Genomic DNA, 23,389 nt, shown 5'->3' with positions numbered 1-23,389 from the left:
ACCTTCAAGATGCATATTTTCATATACCAATACACAGGAACCACAAACAATTTCTCGGGTTCGAGGTGGCGGGCAAGCACTACCAGTTTCGGGTATTGCCTTACGGCCTAAAGTCTGCACCACGCATTTTTACCAAATGTCTATCTCCAGTAGCAGCGTACCTCCGCGAGCAACATCACCAGGTCTTCCCGTACTTAGACTGGCTCGTCAAGGCACCTACTTTCGCAGGCGTGACCAAGTCCTCCAACACCTGTCTTCGGCTCTTCAATGGTCTGGGACTTACTCTCAACGAAGAGAAATCCGTCCTTCAGCCGTCCCAGTGTCTCACTTTCCTCGGAGCTGTCCTAGATACTACTCAGAGGAAGGCTTTCCCTTCACAGGAACGTCAAGTGAAACTAAGGACCTTGGCTGCCCGGATTCAATCCAAAAAGTCCATCACGGTGCGCCTGTACAAGTCCCTGTTAGGGATGATGTCCTCGAACATCCTGTTGGTTCCACACTGCCACCTTTGTATGCGTCCACTTCAGGAGGCGCTATCAGCTCAGTGGATTCAATGCACGGGATCCTTCGACGTCATCCGGATAACTCCTACCATTGTCAAGGCTCTGAACTGGTGGCTTCATCCACAAAATCTACGGCAGGGCCTTTTGTTCATACTTCCAGTCCCGCCACATGTGATAACTACAGATGCGTCTTTGGAAGGTTGGGGGCGTTCCTTCAGGACCTTCAAATCAACGGGCAGTGGTCCCTTGCAGAGAACCAACTGCACATAAACCTCCTCGAGTTAAGGGCAGTTTACCTGGCATTAAAAGCGTTCCTGCCCAGGATCAAAGATTACCCAGTGCTTGTGAGAACAGACAACACCACCACAATGCACTATCTGAACAAACAAGGGGGAACTCACTCTGTCGTCTCAAGAAACTCAAAGAATTTGGAAATGGCTTCTTCAGCACAACATTTCCCTTCGGGCGGAGTACGTCCCAGGGACGTGTGCCACGAGTGGGAGCTGGATCATCAACTTCTCAGCTCTGTCTTCGCCCGATGGGGCAGGCCTCACCTGGATCTGTTTGCGACACAGCACAACGCAAAATGCCAACATTACGCAAGCTGGCATCCCCAGAAGGGATCACTGGGGAATGCATTTTCGATCGGATGGTGCAGCATCTTTGCGTACGCATTTCCTCCATTTTTCCTGATTCCCAGGGTCCTCCGGAAACTGAAGGCAGAGCATTGCACCCTGATCTTAATAGCACCAGCGTGGCCGCGCCAACACTGGTTTACAGAGCTTCATCTCCTGTCTCTGGAATCGCCGATTCTATTCAAGCCTTGCCCGACTCTCCTTACAATGAACCAGGGGCAAGTCCAGCATCCGGATCCAGCATCTCTCAGATTGTCGGCTTGGCTCCGGAGTTCAGAGTTTCAAAACCTGGACATTCCTCAAGAATGCAGGGCAGTCTTAGCCCGGGCTGCCAGTACCAACAAGACGTATACTCTAAAGTGGAAAAGGTTCTGTATATGGTGTAAAGCAAACAAGATACACCCCTTTTCATCAACACCTGCACAAATTCTACCTTAACTGCTCCATTTGACGCACTCAGGATTGGCCCATGCTTCTATTAAAGTCCACCTGGCGGCCATATCTCGATTCAGGCGTTCGTCATCTGGTACTTCCCTCTGGTCAGATAGACTGGTTAAGCAATTTTTAAAGGGCCTGTTCAGGACATTCCCTCCGGTGAGAGCTTTACCACCCACATGGCAACTAAACATTGTACTCGCTCAACTGATGAAACATCCCTTTGAGCCAATACACAGAGCCAACATCAAATACCTGTCTTGGAAAACCGCTCTCTTGCTAGCGCTCACATCAGCAAGGCGTGTAAGTGAGCTGCAAGCCTTCTCTATTCAGGATCCTTTCTTGCTATTCAAACAGGGCAGAGTTATCCTACGGACCAACCCTAAATTCATCCCAAAGGTTCCGTCTAATTTTCACCTGAATGAACCTAAAGTCTTGCGGACTTTCTTCCCAAATCCACTTTCCGCAGCAGAGCGGTCTCTCCACTCTTTAGACCTCAAACGTTGTCTGAAGTTCTTCATTCACAGAACAGTTTCGGAAATCCAACCAGCTTTTTGTCGCCTTCAGCAGGCCCAGAAAGGGTCTTCCTTTGTCTAAGCAGAGCATTTCTCGTTGGATCTCTGCAGCCATTACTTTCTGCCATCAACAGGCAGGTCATCCTCTGCATTCTAAAGTTCGAGCTCATTCAACCAGAGCTGTCTCCACTTCAATGGCGCTCTTTGCAGGAGTGCCCATTATCGACATATGCAGAGCGGCGACGTGGAAGACACCACATACGTTCACCAGGCACTACTGCTTGGATACTGAACTGATGAAAGATGCAGCAGTGGGACAAGCTGTGCTCCGTCGTCTATTTCACTAGAGGTGAGCCTTCTTTCTTCATCCCGCCTTCCTACTGTCTACTTGCACATTTCTCTATTATATTGTTATTGGTACTTGTTATATTTCACAAATGGTATTCTTATATCGTGTGATTTTGCATGTTGTACCATATGAAATGTGCTGGTGATTGCTTGCTACTCTGATTCAGGCATGTTAATCTATGAAAGATACCCATAATACTGGATAAGAAATGTGTTACTTACCTGTAACTGCAGTTATCCAGTATTGGTATCTTTCATAGATTCACATGCAACCCACCCACCTCCCCTGGAAGGGCGCACCTTGGTTCTCTCAGTAAGTACTACTTAGCACGGTCCTTACGAAAATCTGAGGGACTAGGGCTCCTTCCAGGAAGGTTCTAGAGGGTGGTGATATCTGATTGGCTCTTGGCCAAAGTTTGGTCCTTTTTACGAAAGGACATGGATATGTTACTAATGAGAGGCCTCTGGCCTATTGCTATGTGTAGGAGAGTAGGGTCTGCAATCCTATGATCACCCAGATTTTTTGCTTTTTGCTGCACTGGTTTACGACTTTCCCTGGCTGTGGGCCTGCTAATCAGACCCACAGCCTAGCTGTTCTCTCTATCCAAATTGTACTCAGGTACTGAATTGGCACTGGGCCCTCTCCAAGTCCCTGTACCCAGGGCTGAGGTGTACCCAGAAGTCTCCCAGGGGCTGAAGCATGTATTATGCCACCCCTGGGCTGACTAACTAAACTGACACAACTGGCTGCACGACAGCTGGGGCAAGGTGGTGTACTCACCCTTTGCTTTAGATATAGTATACCTATATCTAACCCTAAAATGGACACACAGATCTCCTATCAGTCACTCCTATGGCAGGCCTTAACAATCCTGAAGGCAGAGTGCTTGGAATCGTGTGAGATGGTGCTCTGGCATGAGCTGAGCCTGTCTGCGGCTTTCGGGATCCATCCCTTAGCCGTTTCCATGATATCGCATACCATATACTCTTAAGTGCATTATAATCCTCGCGGTTATATGCCAACTCTGGTATCGCTTTATCAAAACATGTCGAGTAAGGTGTCATACGAATTTGAATACTAACCCCTCGCCAATTCTGGCGACGGGGTTAGCATTCCACCCTTCTAGAGGGACACGACATGTATGTAACCCCTAACCCCGGTTAAAGTCAAACATAGCCTCAGCTCCACAAAATGGATGCTGCCACCGAGACACAAGTCTGCCCTCCTGCTGCTGGGAGTCCTCCCAGAGCAGGAGATAAGGACAAAGGGTTTCCTGCCAGGGGCGGTGCCAGCACCGTCCCAGACAGGGTTTTGTGTATTGTAGGTAGGCAGGGCTTTAGAGGAAGGTGACTGCACGTGGCACCCCGGTGCTCACTGTGCATAGGCTGGCTGGAACCAGTTCCAGGGTCACTCCAGACCCTGTGCTGGGGAAAAGCCCGCCAAGGAAGTGGGTGTAACCACCCCCCTCCCAGTCCCACCCATAGGGCAGGACTTAGTCGCGTGCCAGCCCCTTTTTACAGGATAAAGGTAGGAACTGGCCCCCTTCCAAATCAGATCATCTTTGAATCCTGAAACTACTTTCCACGAAAGGAACTCAAGACTTCTTCCTAAGATTTCTCCCTTGTGACTAAGGAGTAGTCACCCTGCATCCGCAGGCACCATCTTAAGAACACTGCGGTCTGCTGCAAGTCTCTCCTCCGGATCAAGACTGCCCAGCTCGACGAGAACCGGCTTCCCTGGCACCTCTGACCTCTACCTGCATCATCAGTCACGCTGAGATTCGTGGGTGTGACGAGACCTCGAGGGACCGGCCATCTTCAAGACTGCACGACTTCTTTCCAGCAAGCCCGCCGAGTAATTTCCTGGTGAGTGCTTTGGGGTCCGAGAAGCCCCGACCCTGAGCAGCTCCAGCACCGAAGTGCAGCCTCCCAGCATCTCCACGATCTGCGTGGGGCCCTTCTGCTTTTTGCTGCTCACCGCGTTGTTTGGCTACTAGCCCGCTGGCTTGTGGCCTTCTGAACGACGCCCGACGACATTTCTGCTGCTGGTCTGGTTGCTCCAGGCTGGCCCTTGCTCCCTTCCAAAAGAGGAGCACCCCGGACCCTCCTGGTCCACTCAAGACGCCATTTTGAGTCCACCGCGTGGGCTTGAATTAGCCAAGGCTTGTTGCCCAATCCTGGGTAACTTCGACGCCGACAGCTTCATCCATCGTGGGACAGCTCGCCTCTCCATCCTGGTCGCCGACAACGCCTCCTGGTCCGTGAGATCTGCAGAGCCAGCGTCGCCCACTCACCTAGTCGAGGTGACTTCGCCCGGTGCCATCCTGGTGCCCACTTAATCACTGGCTAGTGATTCAAGAACTTGGTCCCCTCTGCTTTCAGGTTTCTTCTTCCTCGATCCAGGCTTGGATCCAACGAACTTTCCTTCACTGGTCGCCTGCCAGCAACTTCTTTCTTCCAGGCTCCTGGTCCGGCAACGAGATCCCCGACGTCTTTTCAGACCTATGCAGCTGCAGCCCCTGGGCTAGGTAACTTCGGCACTTCGGTGTCCCAGCATAGCCTCACTATCCTAGGGTCAGGATCCACTGTCGTTTTCTTCCTACCAGGTCGGGTTCGCCCGTGAACACTAACTTTGCCTTTACTAGCTCCCATAGACTTTGTCCCGCATCCCGCGTGAGAGTGCACACTCTGCACCCGAGTCCCCTAGGCCTCCTAGAAGTAATCTAACGATTCTATAGTCAAGTCCTAGCGAGTCCAAAGCCTATTAGTACTGTACTTACCTGCTAGTAATTTCGCATTCCACTTTTAAAGTATATGGTTTTTCGTGCCCCTCGGGCATTTGTGTATAACGTGCTAACTTAAGTATTTTCGTAAGAGTTTTGTTGTGTGCCTAGCACCCTGTCCTCATAAAGAGTACAGGGTTGTTGTGATTCTAATAAATACACTGTTTATTTTCATAACACTTGTGTGGTGTCCTTTCACTGGGTGTTCAAGGGGTAATGTGATGGTAAAACAGCCGGCTTAACACGCCCTCTAGAGTCTTGGCCTTAGACTGCTCGTATCCATGCTACTAGGATAGCTGGTCTATAAGGTTGACTTACAACCAATCATCAATAAGGGTTGTTTGGACTGATATATAGTGATCACTAGAATAGTGAACACTGCACATCAGGCCAACTTCTCACATTGGTGAGCAGCGGTTGGGATTTGAGCTTGCTGTTGTTTTACCACACATGCCCTAAGAATATCTTGTGAAAGATCACATAAGTACTAAAGGTACATATAACTTAGCTTAGAATACTCTGAGTTCTACTGAACCAGCTGTTGTAGCTCCTAGGGCCTAGCACACCCTAAACTACAACTCTAGCAAGGGATCAGTAGGCAAACATATAGTGTAGGTAAGTGCACCACTTACACCTCACTAGAAAAGCATGTCTACCCAGGGAGAATCTACTGAGACTCCCCTGGTCAGTGTTGACCCTCCACAGGTCACTTCAAGATATGCAGCTCTCAGTTTCCAGGAGATGAGACAAATCTGTGTCTCCAGAAAACTGAAGCAGGGGTCTAACCCCACCATTCCCTTTTTAATAGGTCTCTTAGAGACTTATGATGCGAGAAAGCTTTCTCAGCTAGATGGGAATATGCCAGCCTTAGAGGGTACCTCTGGGGATCCAGACCTCCCCAACATTGCCAATGCAGTTGAGGAGGAGGAGGATCAGGAGGAACTCTCTGGGGATGAGGTAGACAAAGGTCTTGAGGTAGTCAGAAGGCTAACCAGGACCAACTTAGACTTACTTGGGCTAGGATCTGGGGTACCCCCAGTACTAACCCGAAGTGGGCCTAACCTTGGAGTTAGGAGAGATAGATCTCTTTCTAGGGACTCCAATAGATCTCTGCACTCTAATGCCTCTTCTCAGGGGAGAAGGAATCCTCCACAGAGGAGATTTACTTCCCCTCAGAGAAGGGAGCATGAAGCTAGGATGAGACCAGCTGAACTGAGGATTGAAAGGGAAGAAATTGCCCTGGCCAAAGAGAAGCTTGCCCTGGCAAGAGAGCAGCAGATGAGTGGGTTAGCTCCCACTGGTGGCAGCAATCTCCCAAGAGATAGAGAGAAGGGTTTAGATACTAAACACCTGACTAAGATAGTGCCCCCCTTTAAGCAAGGGGATGATATCCAGAAATGGATGGCTGCTCTGGAGAGGGCCTGCACTGTGCAGTGCATTCCCCAGAGTCAGTGGGCAGCTATACTGTGGCTCTCCTTTGATGGTAAAGGTAGAGATAAGCTCCTCACTACAAGAGTAGAGGATGCTAACAATTACCAGGTCCTGAAGAATACACTGGTTGATGGGTTTGGTTTAACCACTGAGCAGTACAGGTTGCTGTTCAGAGATACCCAGAAAACTCAGTCTCAGGACTGGTCTGACTTTGTGGATTGTGCCACTAAGGCTTTGGAGGGCTGGTTGCTGGGTAGCAAGGTTACAGATTACACAGGATTGTATAATCTAATGATGAGAGAACAAATTTTAAACAATTGTCAGAACCAGTTGCTGCACCAGCACCTTGTTGATTCAGATCTGACCTCTCCCCAAGAATTGGGAAAGAAGGCAGACAAATGGGTCAGGACAAGGATCAAGCAGAACCAGAACCAGAGCCAGGGTGGTCAGAAGAAAGCAGACCAGAAGGGTAATGTTAAGAATGAGCAAAATGACCAGAAGTCTTCACCAGGTCCCCAACAAACCAAAGAGGGTGGGGGTCAGGCTTCCCAGAAGAAGAAGACTCAAGAAGGCCAGTCAAAAAGGTGGTGCCAGTACTGTAAAAGTAAATCTCACTGGTTTAGTGAGTGCACCAAAAGAGGAGGACAAACTCCTGCCACTACAGCCCCTAAGGCAACTGCACCCCCTAGTACAGTCAGTAGTGGTAGTGTACCTCCCAAGGCATTAGTTGGGTTAACCTTGGGTACTGAGGGGTCTGACAACCTAGTTGGCACACTCACTCAGGCTGTCCTTGTCTGTACAGGGGATGTGGATATGTCCCCTGAAATAAGTCCCAATACTTTGGGCAAATACAGGCAGACACCTTTGATAAATGGCAAAATGGCTCAGGCCTATAGGGACACTTGTGCCAGTGTCACCATGGTGACACCTAACTTTGTGGACCCTGGACAGATCATGCCAGGTACTGATTTCCTGGTGACCAATGCCAGCAATGTCACTACTAGTCATAGTGTGGCAATTGTGGCTTTCTCCTGGGGTGGAGTGAAGGGACAAAAGAAAGTTGTAGTCAGTTCAGACCTCCCAGTTGATTGTTTGTTGGGCAATGATTTGGAGTCATCACAGTGGTCAGAAGTGGAGCAGAGGACTCACATGGAAATGTTAGGCTTGCCAGCACATGTGCTTGCTGTGACTAGGTCACAGGCCAGAAAATGCCCCACTGAACAGGTGCTGGATCCTGAAATGATGGACCAGACACCTTCCAAGAAGAAGAGCAGTAAGGGTAAGGCTTTGCCTTCCCCCTTGCCCCAGGTTGAGGATCAAGTCTCTGAGGAGGCTGATCTGGAAGAGCTGAGGGAAACTGAGCCTAAAGAGCTTGAACTTGATCAAGTTGAGTTTCTGGGCTCAGGGGGACCCTCCAGAGCAGACCTGGGGAAGGAACAGTTGAGCTGCCCTTCCCTTGAACCCCTCAGACAGCAGGCTGCTGCTGAGGCTGCAGGGAATGCCACAGGTGCCCACAGGGTATACTGGGAAGATGGACTCCAGTACTCTGAGTCAAGAGACCCCAAGCCTGGTGCAACCAGGAGGCTGGTCATCCCCTTGTCTCAGAGGTTTCCTTCTCACCTTGGCCCATGAGATTCCCCTTGCAGGTCACTTAGGTCAGACAAAGACTTGGGACAGGCTTGTCTCACACTTTCACTGGCCCCATATGAATGAGAATACCAAGGAGTTTTGTCGCTCCTGTGTCACTTGCCAAGCCAGTGGTAAGTCAGGTGGCACAACAAAGGCCCCCCTCATACCACTACCTGTGGTGGGGGTTCCCTTTGAAAGAGTGGGGATTGACATTGTTGGTCCAATGGAACCCCAGACAGCATCAGGGCACAAGTTTATACTGGTGGTGGTGGACCATGCCACCAGGTATCCTGAAGCTATTCCCCTGAGGACCACCACAGCCCCTGTGGTGGCAAGAGCCCTAGTTGGAGTGTTCTCCAGAGTGGGTTTTCCAAAGGAGGTCGTTTCTGACAGAGGTACAAACTTCATGTCAGGATATCTGACTGCCATGTGGAAAGAGTGTGGTGTGAACTACAAGTTCACCACACCCTATCATCCACAATGCAATGGGCTTGTTGAGAGATTCAACAGGACCCTCAAAGGGATGATTCATGGACTACCTGAACCTCTTAGGAGAAGATGGGATGTCCTGATCCCCTGCCTCTTGTTTGCTTACAGAGAGGTCCCACAGAAGGGGGTTGGCTACAGCCCTTTTGAGCTTCTGTATGGGCATCCTGTGAGAGGACCCCTGTGTTTGGTGAAGGAAGGATGGGAGAGACCTCTCAAAAAGCCTGCAACCAACATAGTGGACTATGTACTTGGTCTCCGCTCCAGGATGGCTGAGTACATGGAAAAGGCATCTAAAAACCTTGAGGCCAGCCAGGAACTTCAAAAAGCTTGGCATGACCAAAAGGCTGTTCTGACTGTGTACCAGCCAGGACAGAAGGTGTGGGTGCTGGAGCCAGTGGCCCCAGCAGCTCTGAAAGACAAATGGTCTGGGCCCCACACCATCATTGTGCAAAAGGGAGAGGTTACCTACTTGGTGGACCTTGGAACTCCCAGGAGCCCTCTCAGAGTGTTCCATGTTAACAGGCTCAAGGCATATGTTGACAGGAAGGACATGAGCTTGCTCATGGCCACAGATGAGGGACAGGAGGAAGAGAGTGACCCTCTCCCAGACCTGCTCACTCAGAATCCTGATGATGGATCAGTTGATGGTGTTGTCTTTTGTGGCAGCCTCACTGAACATCAGCAACAGGATTGCAGGCAAGTCTTGCAATCCTTCAGACATATGTTCTCTCTGACACCCAGCCAAACTGATTGGTGTACCCATGATGTTGACACTGGAGACAGTCTGCCTGTCAAGAGTAAAATCTACAGACAGCCTGATCATGTTAGAGACTGCATCAAAACTGAAGTGCAGAAAATGTTGGAGTTGGGAGTCATTGAGCCCTCAGATAGCCCTTGGGCTAGCCCAGTAGTTCTAGTGCCAAAGCCTCACACCCAGGGTGGTAAGAAAGAGATGAGGTTTTGCGTAGACTACAGAGGCCTCAATGCAGTCACTAAGACTGATGCCCACCCAATACCAAGAGCAGATGAACTTATAGATAAATTGGCTTCTGCCAACTTCTTAAGTACATTTGATTTGACAGCTGGGTATTGGCAAATCAGGTTAGCTGAGGAGGCCAAACCCAAGACAGCATTTTCTACCCCTGGAGGGCATTATCAATTTGTGGTAATGCCCTTTGGACTGAAAAATGCACCTGCCACCTTCCAAAGGTTGGTGAATCAAGTCCTCACTGGGCTGGATGACTTCTGTGCAGCATATCTAGACGATATTGCTGTCTTTAGCTCCACCTGGGAGGATCACCTGGTCCACCTGAGGAAAGTGTTAGAGGCCCTGCAAAAGGCAGGCCTCACTATCAAGGCCACAAAGTGCCAGATAGGGCAGACACAGGTTGTGTACCTGGGCCACCTTGTGGGTGGAGGCCAGGTTCAGCCACTGGAGAGTAAGATACAGGCCATCAAGGACTGGACTCCTCCAATCACCCAGACTCAGGTTCGAGCTTTCTTGGGCCTGACTGGTTACTATAGGAAGTTTGTCAGAAATTATGGGTCCATAGTGACCCCTCTTAATGACCTGACAAGCAAAAAGATGCCAAAGAAAGTTCAGTGGACAGCAAGCTGTCAGAAAGCATTCAATGACCTAAAGCAGGCCATGTGCACAGCACCTATCCTAAAGAGTCCAGATTACTCCAAGCCATTCATTGTCCAAACAGATGCTTCTGAGTTGGGTGTGGGGGCTGTTCTGTCTCAACTGAATTTTGATGGTAATGATCAGCCTATTGCTTTCATTAGTAGGAGGTTGACACCCAGAGAGAAAAATTGGTCAGCTATTGAGAGGGAGGCCTTTGCTGTGGTCTGGGCCCTGAAGAAGCTGAGGGCCTACTTGTTTGGCACTCACTTCACCATTCAGACAGACCATAAGCCCCTCTTGTGGCTAAATCAGATGAAGGGTGAAAACCCCAAACTGCTTAGGTGGTCCATTTCCCTACAGGGGATGGATTTTACAGTGGAGCATAGACCTGGTACTGATCACAGCAATGCTGATGGGCTCTCCAGGTATTTCCATTTAGAGCAAGAAGACTCACCTGGTCAAGGTTAGTTTATTGTCCCAAAGTTTGGGGGGGGGGTCATGTAGGAGAGTAGGGTCTGCAATCCTATGATCACCCAGATTTTTTGCTTTTTGCTGCACTGGTTTACGACTTTCCCTGGCTGTGGGCCTGCTAATCAGACCCACAGCCTAGCTGTTCTCTCTATCCAAATTGTACTCAGGTACTGAATTGGCACTGGGCCCTCTCCAAGTCCCTGTACCCAGGGCTGAGGTGTACCCAGAAGTCTCCCAGGGGCTGAAGCATGTATTATGCCACCCCTGGGCTGACTAACTAAACTGACACAACTGGCTGCACGACAGCTGGGGCAAGGTGGTGTACTCACCCTTTGCTTTAGATATAGTATACCTATATCTAACCCTAAAATGGACACACAGATCTCCTATCAGTCACTCCTATGGCAGGCCTTAACAATCCTGAAGGCAGAGTGCTTGGAATCGTGTGAGATGGTGCTCTGGCATGAGCTGAGCCTGTCTGCGGCTTTCGGGATCCATCCCTTAGCCGTTTCCATGATATCGCATACCATATACTCTTAAGTGCATTATAATCCTCGCGGTTATATGCCAACTCTGGTATCGCTTTATCAAAACATGTCGAGTAAGGTGTCATACGAATTGGAATACTAACCCCTCGCCAATTCTGGCGACGGGGTTAGCATTCCACCCTTCTAGAGGGACACGACATGTATGTAACCCCTAACCCCGGTTAAAGTCAAACAGAGCCTCAGCTCCACAAAATGGATGCTGCCACCGAGACACAAGTCTGCCCTCCTGCTGCTGGGAGTCCTCCCAGAGCAGGAGATAAGGACAAAGGGTTTCCTGCCAGGGGCGGTGCCAGCACCGTCCCAGACAGGGTTTTGTGTATTGTAGGTAGGCAGGGCTTTAGAGGAAGGTGACTGCACGTGGCACCCCGGTGCTCACTGTGCATAGGCTGGCTGGAACCAGTTCCAGGGTCACTCCAGACCCTGTGCTGGGGAAAAGCCCGCCAAGGAAGTGGGTGTAACCACCCCCCTCCCAGTCCCACCCATAGGGCAGGACTTAGTCGCGTGCCAGCCCCTTTTTACAGGATAAAGGTAGGAACTGGCCCCCTTCCAAATCAGATCATCTTTGAATCCTGAAACTACTTTCCACGAAAGGAACTCAAGACTTCTTCCTAAGATTTCTCCCTTGTGACTAAGGAGTAGTCACCCTGCATCCGCAGGCACCATCTTAAGAACACTGCGGTCTGCTGCAAGTCTCTCCTCCGGATCAAGACTGCCCAGCTCGACGAGAACCGGCTTCCCTGGCACCTCTGACCTCTACCTGCATCATCAGTCACGCTGAGATTCGTGGGTGTGACGAGACCTCGAGGGACCGGCCATCTTCAAGACTGCACGACTTCTTTCCAGCAAGCCCGCCGAGTAATTTCCTGGTGAGTGCTTTGGGGTCCGAGAAGCCCCGACCCTGAGCAGCTCCAGCACCGAAGTGCAGCCTCCCAGCATCTCCACGATCTGCGTGGGGCCCTTCTGCTTTTTGCTGCTCACCGCGTTGTTTGGCTACTAGCCCGCTGGCTTGTGGCCTTCTGAACGACGCCCGACGACATTTCTGCTGCTGGTCTGGTTGCTCCAGGCTGGCCCTTGCTCCCTTCCAAAAGAGGAGCACCCCGGACCCTCCTGGTCCACTCAAGACGCCATTTTGAGTCCACCGCGTGGGCTTGAATTAGCCAAGGCTTGTTGCCCAATCCTGGGTAACTTCGACGCCGACAGCTTCATCCATCGTGGGACAGCTCGCCTCTCCATCCTGGTCGCCGACAACGCCTCCTGGTCCGTGAGATCTGCAGAGCCAGCGTCGCCCACTCACCTAGTCGAGGTGACTTCGCCCGGTGCCATCCTGGTGCCCACTTAATCACTGGCTAGTGATTCAAGAACTTGGTCCCCTCTGCTTTCAGGTTTCTTCTTCCTCGATCCAGGCTTGGATCCAACGAACTTTCCTTCACTGGTCGCCTGCCAGCAACTTCTTTCTTCCAGGCTCCTGGTCCGGCAACGAGATCCCCGACGTCTTTTCAGACCTATGCAGCTGCAGCCCCTGGGCTAGGTAACTTCGGCACTTCGGTGTCCCAGCATAGCCTCACTATCCTAGGGTCAGGATCCACTGTCGTTTTCTTCCTACCAGGTCGGGTTCGCCCGTGAACACTAACTTTGCCTTTACTAGCTCCCATAGACTTTGTCCCGCATCCCGCGTGAGAGTGCACACTCTGCACCCGAGTCCCCTAGGCCTCCTAGAAGTAATCTAACGATTCTATAGTCAAGTCCTAGCGAGTCCAAAGCCTATTAGTACTGTACTTACCTGCTAGTAATTTCGCATTCCACTTTTAAAGTATATGGTTTTTCGTGCCCCTCGGGCATTTGTGTATAACGTGCTAACTTAAGTATTTTCGTAAGAGTTTTGTTGTGTGCCTAGCACCCTGTCCTCATAAAGAGTACAGGGTTGTTGTGATTCTAATAAATACACTGTTTATTTTCATAACACTTGTGTGGTGTCCTTTCACTGGGTGTTCAAGGGGTAATGTGATGGTAAAACAGCTGGCTTAACACGCCCTCTAGAGTCTTAGCCTTAGACTGCTCGTATCCATGCTACTAGGATAGCTGGTCTATAAGGTTGACTTACAACCAATCATCAATAAGGGTTGTTTGGACTGATATATAGTGATCACTAGAATAGTGAACACTGCACATCAGGCCAACTTCTCACACTATGTATATGTCTTTATGACATTACTCTTTTTATATACCGGGGACTCCCACCCTGACGACGGGGAATGATTCAGGCATGTGAATCTATGAAAGATACCAATAATGGATAACTGCAGTTACAGGTAAGTAACCTATTTCTTCTGGAGCATTTGGGGCAAAAAGTAAGTGTATGTCTATAAATATCATACAGCCACCTTTTGCTTGTACTTTTAGTATTTCAAGTACACAATTAAGTGTTGCCTTGGAGTTTTTTTGTAAATACCAGAATAGACAGCTGATGTTCCATGTCTTAAATTGTCAACTTAATAATGTGGTTGGGAATCTAGCAGTCAATGTCATTCAGCATATTGTTTTGAAGCGATTAGACATTGACGTTAGTATCCATAAATGAGTGGCTACTGAAAATTGTAAATAAGAACAAAGCTATGAAAAACCAAAAATGTTTTAATGTATAGGAAGAAACTACCAATCTAGTGGCTCTCAAAGACTCGCCTTGCATTCTCACTAGCACAATAATGCCCCCTTACCTTCATTGAGTTTAAAAAGTCATATCGCTAACACAATCCTCACCCAATATATCACAGACCATTGTAATGTTTGTTCAACAGCTAACTGTGCCAGTACCATTCATGCATGTTATCTAATCTCTGTAGTCCAGAAAATAGCCACTGAGACCACAGAGCAACCTTTCAGATTGTTCATAGTAGAGCACAATCCTAACAGAAGGCCTTGAGTCGGTTACAAGATTGGTAAAGCCATTAGGGGAGCTCCACTAGTCCATCTTATGTACAGTAGAAGTGGTTTAATCCGCACTGACTAATCTAAATTCTTCCGTCCCACAAATCTTCTTAAACTAAGACAGTCCAGCGCCACCCTTTGACCTATTAACACCCTATCACAAAGTTGGCTAGAAGTTGGTACTCCGGTGGCAAAGTGGGTGACGGTATCATGAACTGTCCTGAGGTGATAATTCCGGATAGTCCTTGAAAACATGGGAGATATTGTCCTACAATATTGTACAACACCAAGATTATAGGAGTGACAGCCTTATGGACTGTAGTTTGAGGACGAAAAAGGAGAGGCACGCATTCTTCTGGAAACACTTTTGCAGTAGCATAACCACACATTCTTGTTAATGCTTCCTAATATCATTGACCACAGGAAAGAGGCATTTAAAGCTAACTTTCTCAAAACTGTTAACACCAAAAGCAGGGAAGAAATAGATCTTCAGACAAGACCCAATATACATGTAAGAAATAACGGTCTGGGTGACTCAATCACGGTCACTACTGCAGGAAAGATATGAAACCCATTCAGGAGTGCCAGTGGAGCCAGTCAGTGGAGGGCTACGAGGATCTAGTGGATGTTACAACAAGAATATATGAGAAACCGTGGTGGACAAGAAGACTATACAACCCCCCATTCCCCCTTAGTCACCATTATTAATATTATTAATATTATTATTAGTAGTATTGAAGCTTGTAGAGTGCATGGCTACCTCCAACAGAGTTGTCCCGGCGCTAGCAGTGCATTCAACCTCTAGTTAGTGAACAAGACTAGGCCATGGGTTCTAGGGGAGACCAAAGAGCCAAGTTTTTAAGGCTTTCTTAAACCTAGATTCAGACTTGGTCTTCCTCAGATGCTCAGGCATAGAGTTCCATAATGTAGCAGTTTTTACCGAGAAGGCCCGGCCATTGATCCTGGCCTTTGCAAAGTGAGGGATCACCCGTAGTTTCTGGTCATTCGATCTAAGTACTCTGTTCTGACTGTATTTCTGAAGTCTCTGCTTCAAATATTGAGAACCAGTATCATTAATTGCTCTATGCGCCAGGGTCAGTGCCTTCTACTCTATCCTTATTTTTACAGGCAACCAGCGTAAACTACGCAAATGGGGGTTAGTGTGATGTCGCAATGGCACGTTCCTAATGAGCCTGGCTGCCGCATTTTAAACTGTACCCTCCTGAGCAAATACTCCGGCAGACTAATATAAAGGCTATTAGCGTGACTAATGCATGAACCACAGTCTTTCTACAGTCCATAGGCAGGAAATGAAGGAATCTCCGCAGAGCCTTCAACTTCCAAACACACAGTGAGGAAACATGAGAGATTTGAGCTTTGCCCCTAAGTTGTTCAACTTGAACCCTAGATTCCTGGCAGAAGAAACTGGAAGAGGAGGTGGATTTAACTCAGATGGCCACCAGAGTGTCGGACGAGGGGGAATGGATTGATTAAAATACAGGACCTCCGTTTTGCGGGTATTTAATTTTAAGCAGCTATCAGTCATCTGTGACGAGATATTAAGAAGACACTGCTTAAAACGAGTGAATGCTGTCTCGTTGTGTTCCCTAAAAAAGAAAACGAGTTGCGTGTCATCTACATACGAGGCAACCTTCACCCCACATTGCTCAATGATTGCCGCAAGGGGAGTAAGATACACATTAAAAAGCGTTGGGCTCACAGCCGAGCCCTGAGGGACTCCACGCATGAGAGGGGGTTGGAAGCAGAGACTTGGTGATGGAGAGTTACCTGCTGTGTACGACCCTCGAGAAATGAGCGGAACCATGCCAGGACAGTTCCCGTCACTCCTAGATGTTTGTCTATTTAGGAGAATCCTATGTGACGCTGTATCAAAAGCTGCTGACAAGTCCAGCAGCACCAAAATCGTGCAACTGTCCTGATCTAAAGTTTCACGGATAGTCTCTGCGACTTCAAGTAGAGCGGTCTCCGTGCTGTAACCCGATCTGAATCCTGACTGAGAGTCGTGCAGATGATAATATAACTCCAGGAAGTCCGACAATTGTTTCTGAACTTCCTTTTCAAGAATTTTACTGCACTGGAAGAAGAGAAATTGGCCTAAAATTTCTGAGCTCTGCAGGATCAGTGTCCTCTTTCTTGAGAATTGACTGGACAAATGCTTTTTTCCAACTTATTGGATACACCCCAGTCTCTAACTAAGAATTCCAGATAAAGTTCAGTATAGGATTGTACCATATCTTGAAGAATTTGGCTGGGCAGGGGTCAGACGGAGAGCCTGATTTTTATTTTATTCAATTCCACCAGGGATGCTTCCAGGCAGAAAGGGCAAAAAAACAGACCACATGCCCGAGTGATGTGAAGTATGAGATAGCAGATCTGGTGGTCCTGAAAGTGGAATGGAGAAATAGATAACCTGAATTTTGTTCTGAAAAAAAAGGGGCTTAATCTTCACTGGGGGAGGAATAGTACTCTTCAGGGCTTGTGGTTTAATAAAGCCCTGGACTATCTTGAAAACTTTTTTCGCTGTGTTGTCAAAAGACTTGATCTGATTGGCAACATAATCTCTAATTATCTTACTTTTTAGACCGTGGAATTTTCACTGCGCTGCTCTATAAGCGCACTTGGACTCTGGCTCATAGTTTTCCCGCCATGCACGCTCCAGCCTCTTACATAGGCTTTTCTCTGTGCGGAGTTTAGTTGTAAACCAGGGAGCCGAAGGTTTACTCCTGGCCAATTTCATGGTCTTGATTGGAGCTACTCTGTCAAGGGCTGAGACGGCCCAACAGTTGAAAGCTGAGGCGTCCTGGCTTGGTTCACCTATAAGCTGAGGGGGAGTATTCTGTAACTCTCAACCCTTAGATTCAGGTGAGAGCTTAGTTTGTTTCTTACTAAAGATGCATCCCACATTGGATGGCCTACACACATGGGAAAGCTGAAAATTAGGGGCCAGTAAAACCCGAAGGAGGCAGTAAATGCTTGAATGTGCTAGACGTGTCGTGGTATTTGAAGACTTTACAGAAACATCACGGGTAGACATTCCAAAATAAAACAAACTACTCAGTTACAATGTTCTGCCTGTACAAGCAGGGTGGAACCAACTCTTACTATCAAAGCTAGTACAGGCATCTGAAGACAGGCAATCCAAAGGAGGACATCACTGTTAGCAATGGCAACAAAACGTAGAAGCAAATACATTTAGCCGACTTGTGGATCTGCCTCGAGTGGAAGCTAGATCAAGGAATGGTTTAGACAGTTTTCCAGAAATGGGGTACACCACAATTGGACCTGTTTACAGCAAATGCAAAATACCAAAACTTTGTATTCAGATACCAATACCACCCTATTGATAGAATGCTCATGAACATTTGCTTAAGCTTTCCCCCCCAAATTCAACTAGTGCGGAAAGGTGCAGGCAAGCTAGACTCTAGTCTTGGCATTCACAGTGGCCCAGGCAAATACGGATTTCAGATTTAAAGGAACCGGCAGTGTAATATAAACACTAAAGCCTCAGCCTAGCCGCTTACCTCCTGAGGCCATAGAATTTAGTCATCTTTGTACGTCTCATGTGGAAGTGGCAAGAGAGACTAGGTGACAAACTATATTTAGGTACTATGAGGCCAAGTGGGCTAACCTGCTGCAGGACCAAAACCTAATACAAAATTTAACAGGTCAACTACAGAGTAAGGTAGCTAATGTGGTTACTAAATGGAAGGCTGGCATATCAATTACATCGATCAGTAATAATGGCATGCACCAGAGGTACTTCAGGGAGAACCTCTTTGAAAAGCATGCGATCTAAACATTTTTACAGCCAGTAAATGCAATTTGAACCACAAAAGTCAGCGGCTGCACATGTGCGGAACCTTAACCTGGCAGTGACACAATTTGAGGAACCCTTTTGGACCAATGCTTAAAGCAAGCCTTAAATGTCTGAAAATAGAATCCTTACTTGCACTCACATCTTTATGAAGAGTACGCTAGTTGTAAACTTCAACTATCTGTGAACCATATCTGCAAATTCACAAGAATAGGGTAGCCATGAGAGCTAACTCAAAACTGCATTCCAAAGGTAGTATCATGCCACTGTTAATACAACTGCCAACTTTCTTCCATCAACCAACACAAAGGAAGAAAGGGCATTGCATGTGGTAGATGTGAGGAGACTAGTAATGTACTACCTACAAGAAATAAAACAATATAGGAAACAGGATCAGTTTTTGTTTCTTACTCTGGCAAACAGTTGTTTTCCAATGACAAAGGGTACCATTGCAAAATGGTTAGTACAAACCAATTACAAGTTTGCAGGGAAATCCTTGTAAAGCCAAGATAGTTTTTCCCAAGCATAAAAGATTCCACATTAGCCTTTCTAAGAAGTATCTCAATAAATGACATAGTCATGACCACTACTTAGTCATCAATCAACACCGTCACAAACTATCACTGTGTAAACTTTTAAATGAATATTGGGACAGATAAGTGGTACAGATGGCACTGAAACCCCATTTTGAAAACCCACTCACCTCAGCTTAATCCTACACGGAATCTAATACTGCTACGTAATCTATGCACTGTATGTGAATCCAGCAAAGGTTTTCTCTTCACAAGGTTGCTTACCCGTGACAATAGTTTTAAAGCTTTAAGACTTTTCTGGATTCACATGCAACTCACCCACTTCCCCATGAAGTGGTATGGGAGGGCAAAAAAAAGCCCACATAGTAAAATATAAAGGAGGGAAACAAGGATCCAAAAATGGCGATTCTGCAGTGTGGGCTTACGTCATGAATGTGTCCTCGTGTAAAGCGCTCTGATACCCAATACCTTCGGGTCAAGTTGGCTCTATATAAATCTCTATAAATAGAGCGATAACACTACCCACCCACCCAGCGACGCCCTTGGGAGAAAAGAGACCATTCGAGAACTAACCACTATATGGTAGAATAATTAAGCAACACATGAATTCGGAAGAGTCTTTAAGTTGCAATACTGTTACAGATTAGTATCCTTTTCCATATGAGTAGAGAGAAATCATTATGTAGCATATGGATTGTCCTATATACAATGAGATGGATCACTTTGTTAAAACGAATTTACTAGCATTATATACTCTATATTGTATGCAGTGTTAATTTGATAAAAATACATTTTTTATAACTTAAACTATCGAAATTGTGGGCAGAATGTACTTTTTTCAAATTGCAAGTAAGATGTTCATTCTTCAAAGATATTGCTCTGTTTGGCAGGGAGTGGTTGTATTTACTGTGCCACGAAATGTTGAATCCCTATTATGGACTTTTCCAGTATTCTACCGACAATATTTACACGCTGCAAATCAATCCAGATTCTTCAATTAACCCTGTAAGTATTCATAAAGAGGCAAAGGGTAACGTTACTATCGCATATTTGCAAGTGTTTGTAAATCTGCCTCATGTTTGTTGTACACTTCGCTGTGAGCCCTTGTAAAATGCAAGGCCTTTTTTCTGTAGAAAATCTTAAATAGACCTTGTATATTATTATAAAATCTTTTATCAGGGTGAAAGCAAAATGGTAAGCTGTAAGTGCCACTTCTATAGTGCAAGTGGCATTTTGGATTCACTTACACCTTTTCAAAATCTTTTAATACACAATATAAATTCTATTAAGTTTTGAAGGTTTTATGTACCTCGCTCATTTTACTTTTTTGATGCTGAATGTGTCTTCACTTTCACAGATACCCTAGACAGTTTTCTTCTTTAGTATCATCAGTAGTTATTTTATGTGCATCTTTCACAATCTGTAATTTGTTAGTCACCTTTTCAGGTCTGGCTACAGACACCCTTAAGTGCAGTAACTTCATGTTTCCAGTTCTTTAAAAACAAAAAAGTACATTAAAAAGCAGACCAAGAGAATGCATTTTGATTCAGCCTCTTTCAGCTTTTGGATTTGATGTGTTTTTTGTGGTTTACCTTTGTTGACTGTGATAGTCTATGAAGGGCACGGCATTCAGTCAGTGGTTACATTGCGGCATCTCACTTGAGGCAGAGGATGTGTACTTTGCTGACACAATTACTTTTTAATTCCTTTTTTCTGTAGAATGCGAATGCTATTGGGATGCCTTAGCCTCTCATGAACTAACAATGCTTTTCACTATTCGGCCTTGCATGTTCACTTGTTTGACTTTCCGCTCATGAGGTAACATGTTGAATTTACTTGCTCCCCCCTCCTGCCCCCCAAAAAATGTGTGTACATGTAGGTTTTCTTAAAGAAGTAACAAGTATGGGTTCAGCAAAGAGATCCTATTCCTAACGTCCATGTTTTTTTAGGTCAAGCTATTGCTTTATTATGGGTTTTCGTTATTAGGGTAGCCACCTAACTATTGCCAAACGTCCCCAAAACTAAACCCAGATCTATTGACCTTGTTTGCTGTCTGCATACAGCCTTAACAAAGAAAGACCCTTCCTGTCTTCGAATGTTCAACAATAGGAGCATCTATAGTCAATTAAATAGTGTTACGCCACAACTGTTTATTGCTTCTTTATTTGGCTTCAAAGAATCTAGATTTCAGTAGTGTAGCATCTCAAATCCTTTATTTATAGCAAGGAACTGGTGAAGTGATGAGATGTTTTATACATACTTGATGTAATAAAAGATCTCAAATGAAACAGTCCAACACTTTGAAGGTGTGCTTTAACTTGACTGTTAATAAACCTAGGAAATAAGGTTCTTCGTGCACTTGCATTCAGTTGGTTAGAGAACTGTAGAATGACAGTGTGTGATGGTGCATTGATTCATAGCACCCTTGCACTGTAAAAGAGGCTCATTTTGCTGCAGAAAGGTAGAGGGAAACAGTACCTCAGTATCCATTGGAGAGTGTTTTAACTAGTACAGCCACATACACAAAGATTTACAGAACTGTAGACCACAGTATAACATAACGTGTTTTTGTAAAGCGCACGTTTACCCAGAGGTCTCTTGGCGCAGAATAACAGATGTGGACTAATGCGTCCATTGCAGGTGCCTGTGTTTGACCTCATGGTCACGGGTTCAAATCCCGGCGGGTCCACTCAGCCTTTCATCCATCTGAGGTCGATAAAATGAGTGCCATTGAGTGAATGCAGGATTAATTGATGTCCCTGGAAGTTAAGCCTTTTGGACCACACAAGGGACTTCAACATGGCCCTTTTTGATACAAAGCCTGAGAGGTGTGATCCAAAGTATTTGACTTTAAGAAGTTAGATTATGGTAGACCAGGGCAATTCTGTTACCATAGTCTAAGCTGCTAGAGTAGCTACTAGACGAGTTTTTCTCTGAGCACGAGAGTAGTGGTAGGGTTGTTTAATTTCTTCATACAGTCTTGGTGTTAATTCTCAGTCCTTAATATGCCTGTTTTTCTCACTGTTGGATTAGGCCATTAAGCCTTTGACTAAGACCAAAAACTTGCGTCCTGCAAAGTGCCGGCAAAATCAGGTATACCGGATGTAGCTTTAAAATGTTGAAGGAAACCAATTGCTCCCAGACATAATTCTTTAAGTTTTTGCCTTTGTAGTAAAAGTATTTATAACTCTGTATGCAAATTGTCATGTTGCTACTGGTTTAATGAAAAAGGATTCCGAGTAGAAGGAAAAAATATGAGTAACTTTCAAAGGCCTGGCATTTCCTAGATGATTCTCAGGGATGTCTGCTGTGGAGAAGAATCTCCTTCTGTAGTAGGGGATCTCTGTGTATAGTCATAATCTAGTGAACAGTCCCGCCCATGTGCGTGGACCCCGGAGCAATCAAAAATCTCTTAAGTTGTCAAAAAAATGCAGAACTGCACAGACACTTAAGAGAGAATTTAAAGACAGATAATGCAGCCTATATCCACAGGCTATACTGTCCAGTACTTAAACTAGAAAATCCACAAACAGCACAGCCTGTCCAGATTTCTCCACATAGAAAAACTTGCTTTTACCAGCAAAACCCTCAGGAATGATAGAGAGGAAGGAGTGGACAGACAAGCCCCATAGGCTGCCATTATGTGGCTCAGAACAGGATACTGTGCCTTTAAGAGAACTTTCCAGAACTCTCAGTATCCCAGAATGCACAGCAGGTCCCTTTTACTTTCAGTTCTTTTTTTCTGGCTCCTGTAAGCAGGACCCTGGAGCATTGAGCTCTCCCTTTTCAAGGGTTTATTTAGTGATTTTTCACTTTTTCAAGTATTTGAGTGCTTTCATTGAAGTACTTTGGTGTTTTCCTCCTTGTGTGTGTCTTGGTGCACTCTTTATATGTCAAAATGCCTGCTTTGTTTGACAAATGCCCAGAGTGTCCGAGGAAGAAGGCCAAGTCGGACCCACATGAGGTGTGCATCGTCTGCCTTCCCTCTTCTCATGTCCCAGAGGAGTGTGGCATCTGCCAGACGTTATCCACCAGGACCCTGAGAGAGAGGATGAAGATTAGGCTCCAAGGCCTGGAAGGTAGAAGACTGCAGACACAAGGTGGGTCTGGGCATGCTTCATCTGCCCATGCTGAGGACTCTGGGGGGCTCCCCAGAGGCAGGAAGGCCAGCAAACGTCCTATTTCTCCGCCGACGTCGATAGCATCGACGACGGCGTCAAGAGGGATGACCGCAGTCTGTTCCCCGTCTCCCCAGGGCTCTGGGTTGAAGCGGCGTCGACGTTAGACGTCGAGGGGACTGACGAGGCCGCCGTCGAGCTCGCCGTCGATTGTGTCGTCGTCGTCGTCGAGTCATCGACGTCGAAGGAGTTTGGCCCGGCGTCGGCGCTCGCCGTCGAGGCGACACCGCCGCTCGCCGTCAGCGAAGAGGAGGAGGTCGACGTCGAGGGGATCCTCGACGTCGAGGAGGACGACGAAGACTCGCAGGTGGTCAACGTCGAGGAGACCTTCGGCGTCGAGATGGTGTTCCCTGTCGTAGGGGTTGGACGTGACGAAGGAAACACTCCACGTCGAGGAGGAGACGTTTGTCGTCCAGACGTGACTCAACGTCGAGACGAGGGCGCCGGTCGACGTCGAGACGGCGTTCCTCGACGTCGAGACGACGTTCTTCGACGCCAAAGAAG

General features: G+C 47.0%; 1 protein-coding gene across 3 annotated transcripts in view; it reads left to right on the top strand.

The window, feature by feature from the left end:
* SMURF1 (SMAD specific E3 ubiquitin protein ligase 1) overlaps nt 1–23,389 on the top strand; it is a 300,045-nt gene that overhangs the window by 171,025 nt on the left and 105,631 nt on the right. For all 3 annotated transcript variants that reach the window (XR_013602082.1, XM_078665048.1, XM_078665047.1), the window contains one exon: nt 19,598–19,712. Coding sequence is in view for 2 of the 3 variants with exons in the window: in XM_078665048.1 (XP_078521174.1) it covers nt 19,598–19,712 (115 nt within the window). In the remaining variant the exon portion in view is untranslated. The remainder of the gene's footprint in view (nt 1–19,597; nt 19,713–23,389) is intronic.

The sequence above is a fragment of the Lissotriton helveticus genome, chromosome 10 (assembly GCF_964261635.1).
Source record: "Lissotriton helveticus chromosome 10, aLisHel1.1, whole genome shotgun sequence".
Lineage (NCBI taxonomy): Eukaryota > Metazoa > Chordata > Amphibia > Caudata > Salamandridae > Lissotriton > Lissotriton helveticus.
Note: the sequence above shows the minus strand (reverse complement) of the source record. Positions and strands in the feature narration are given on the sequence as shown.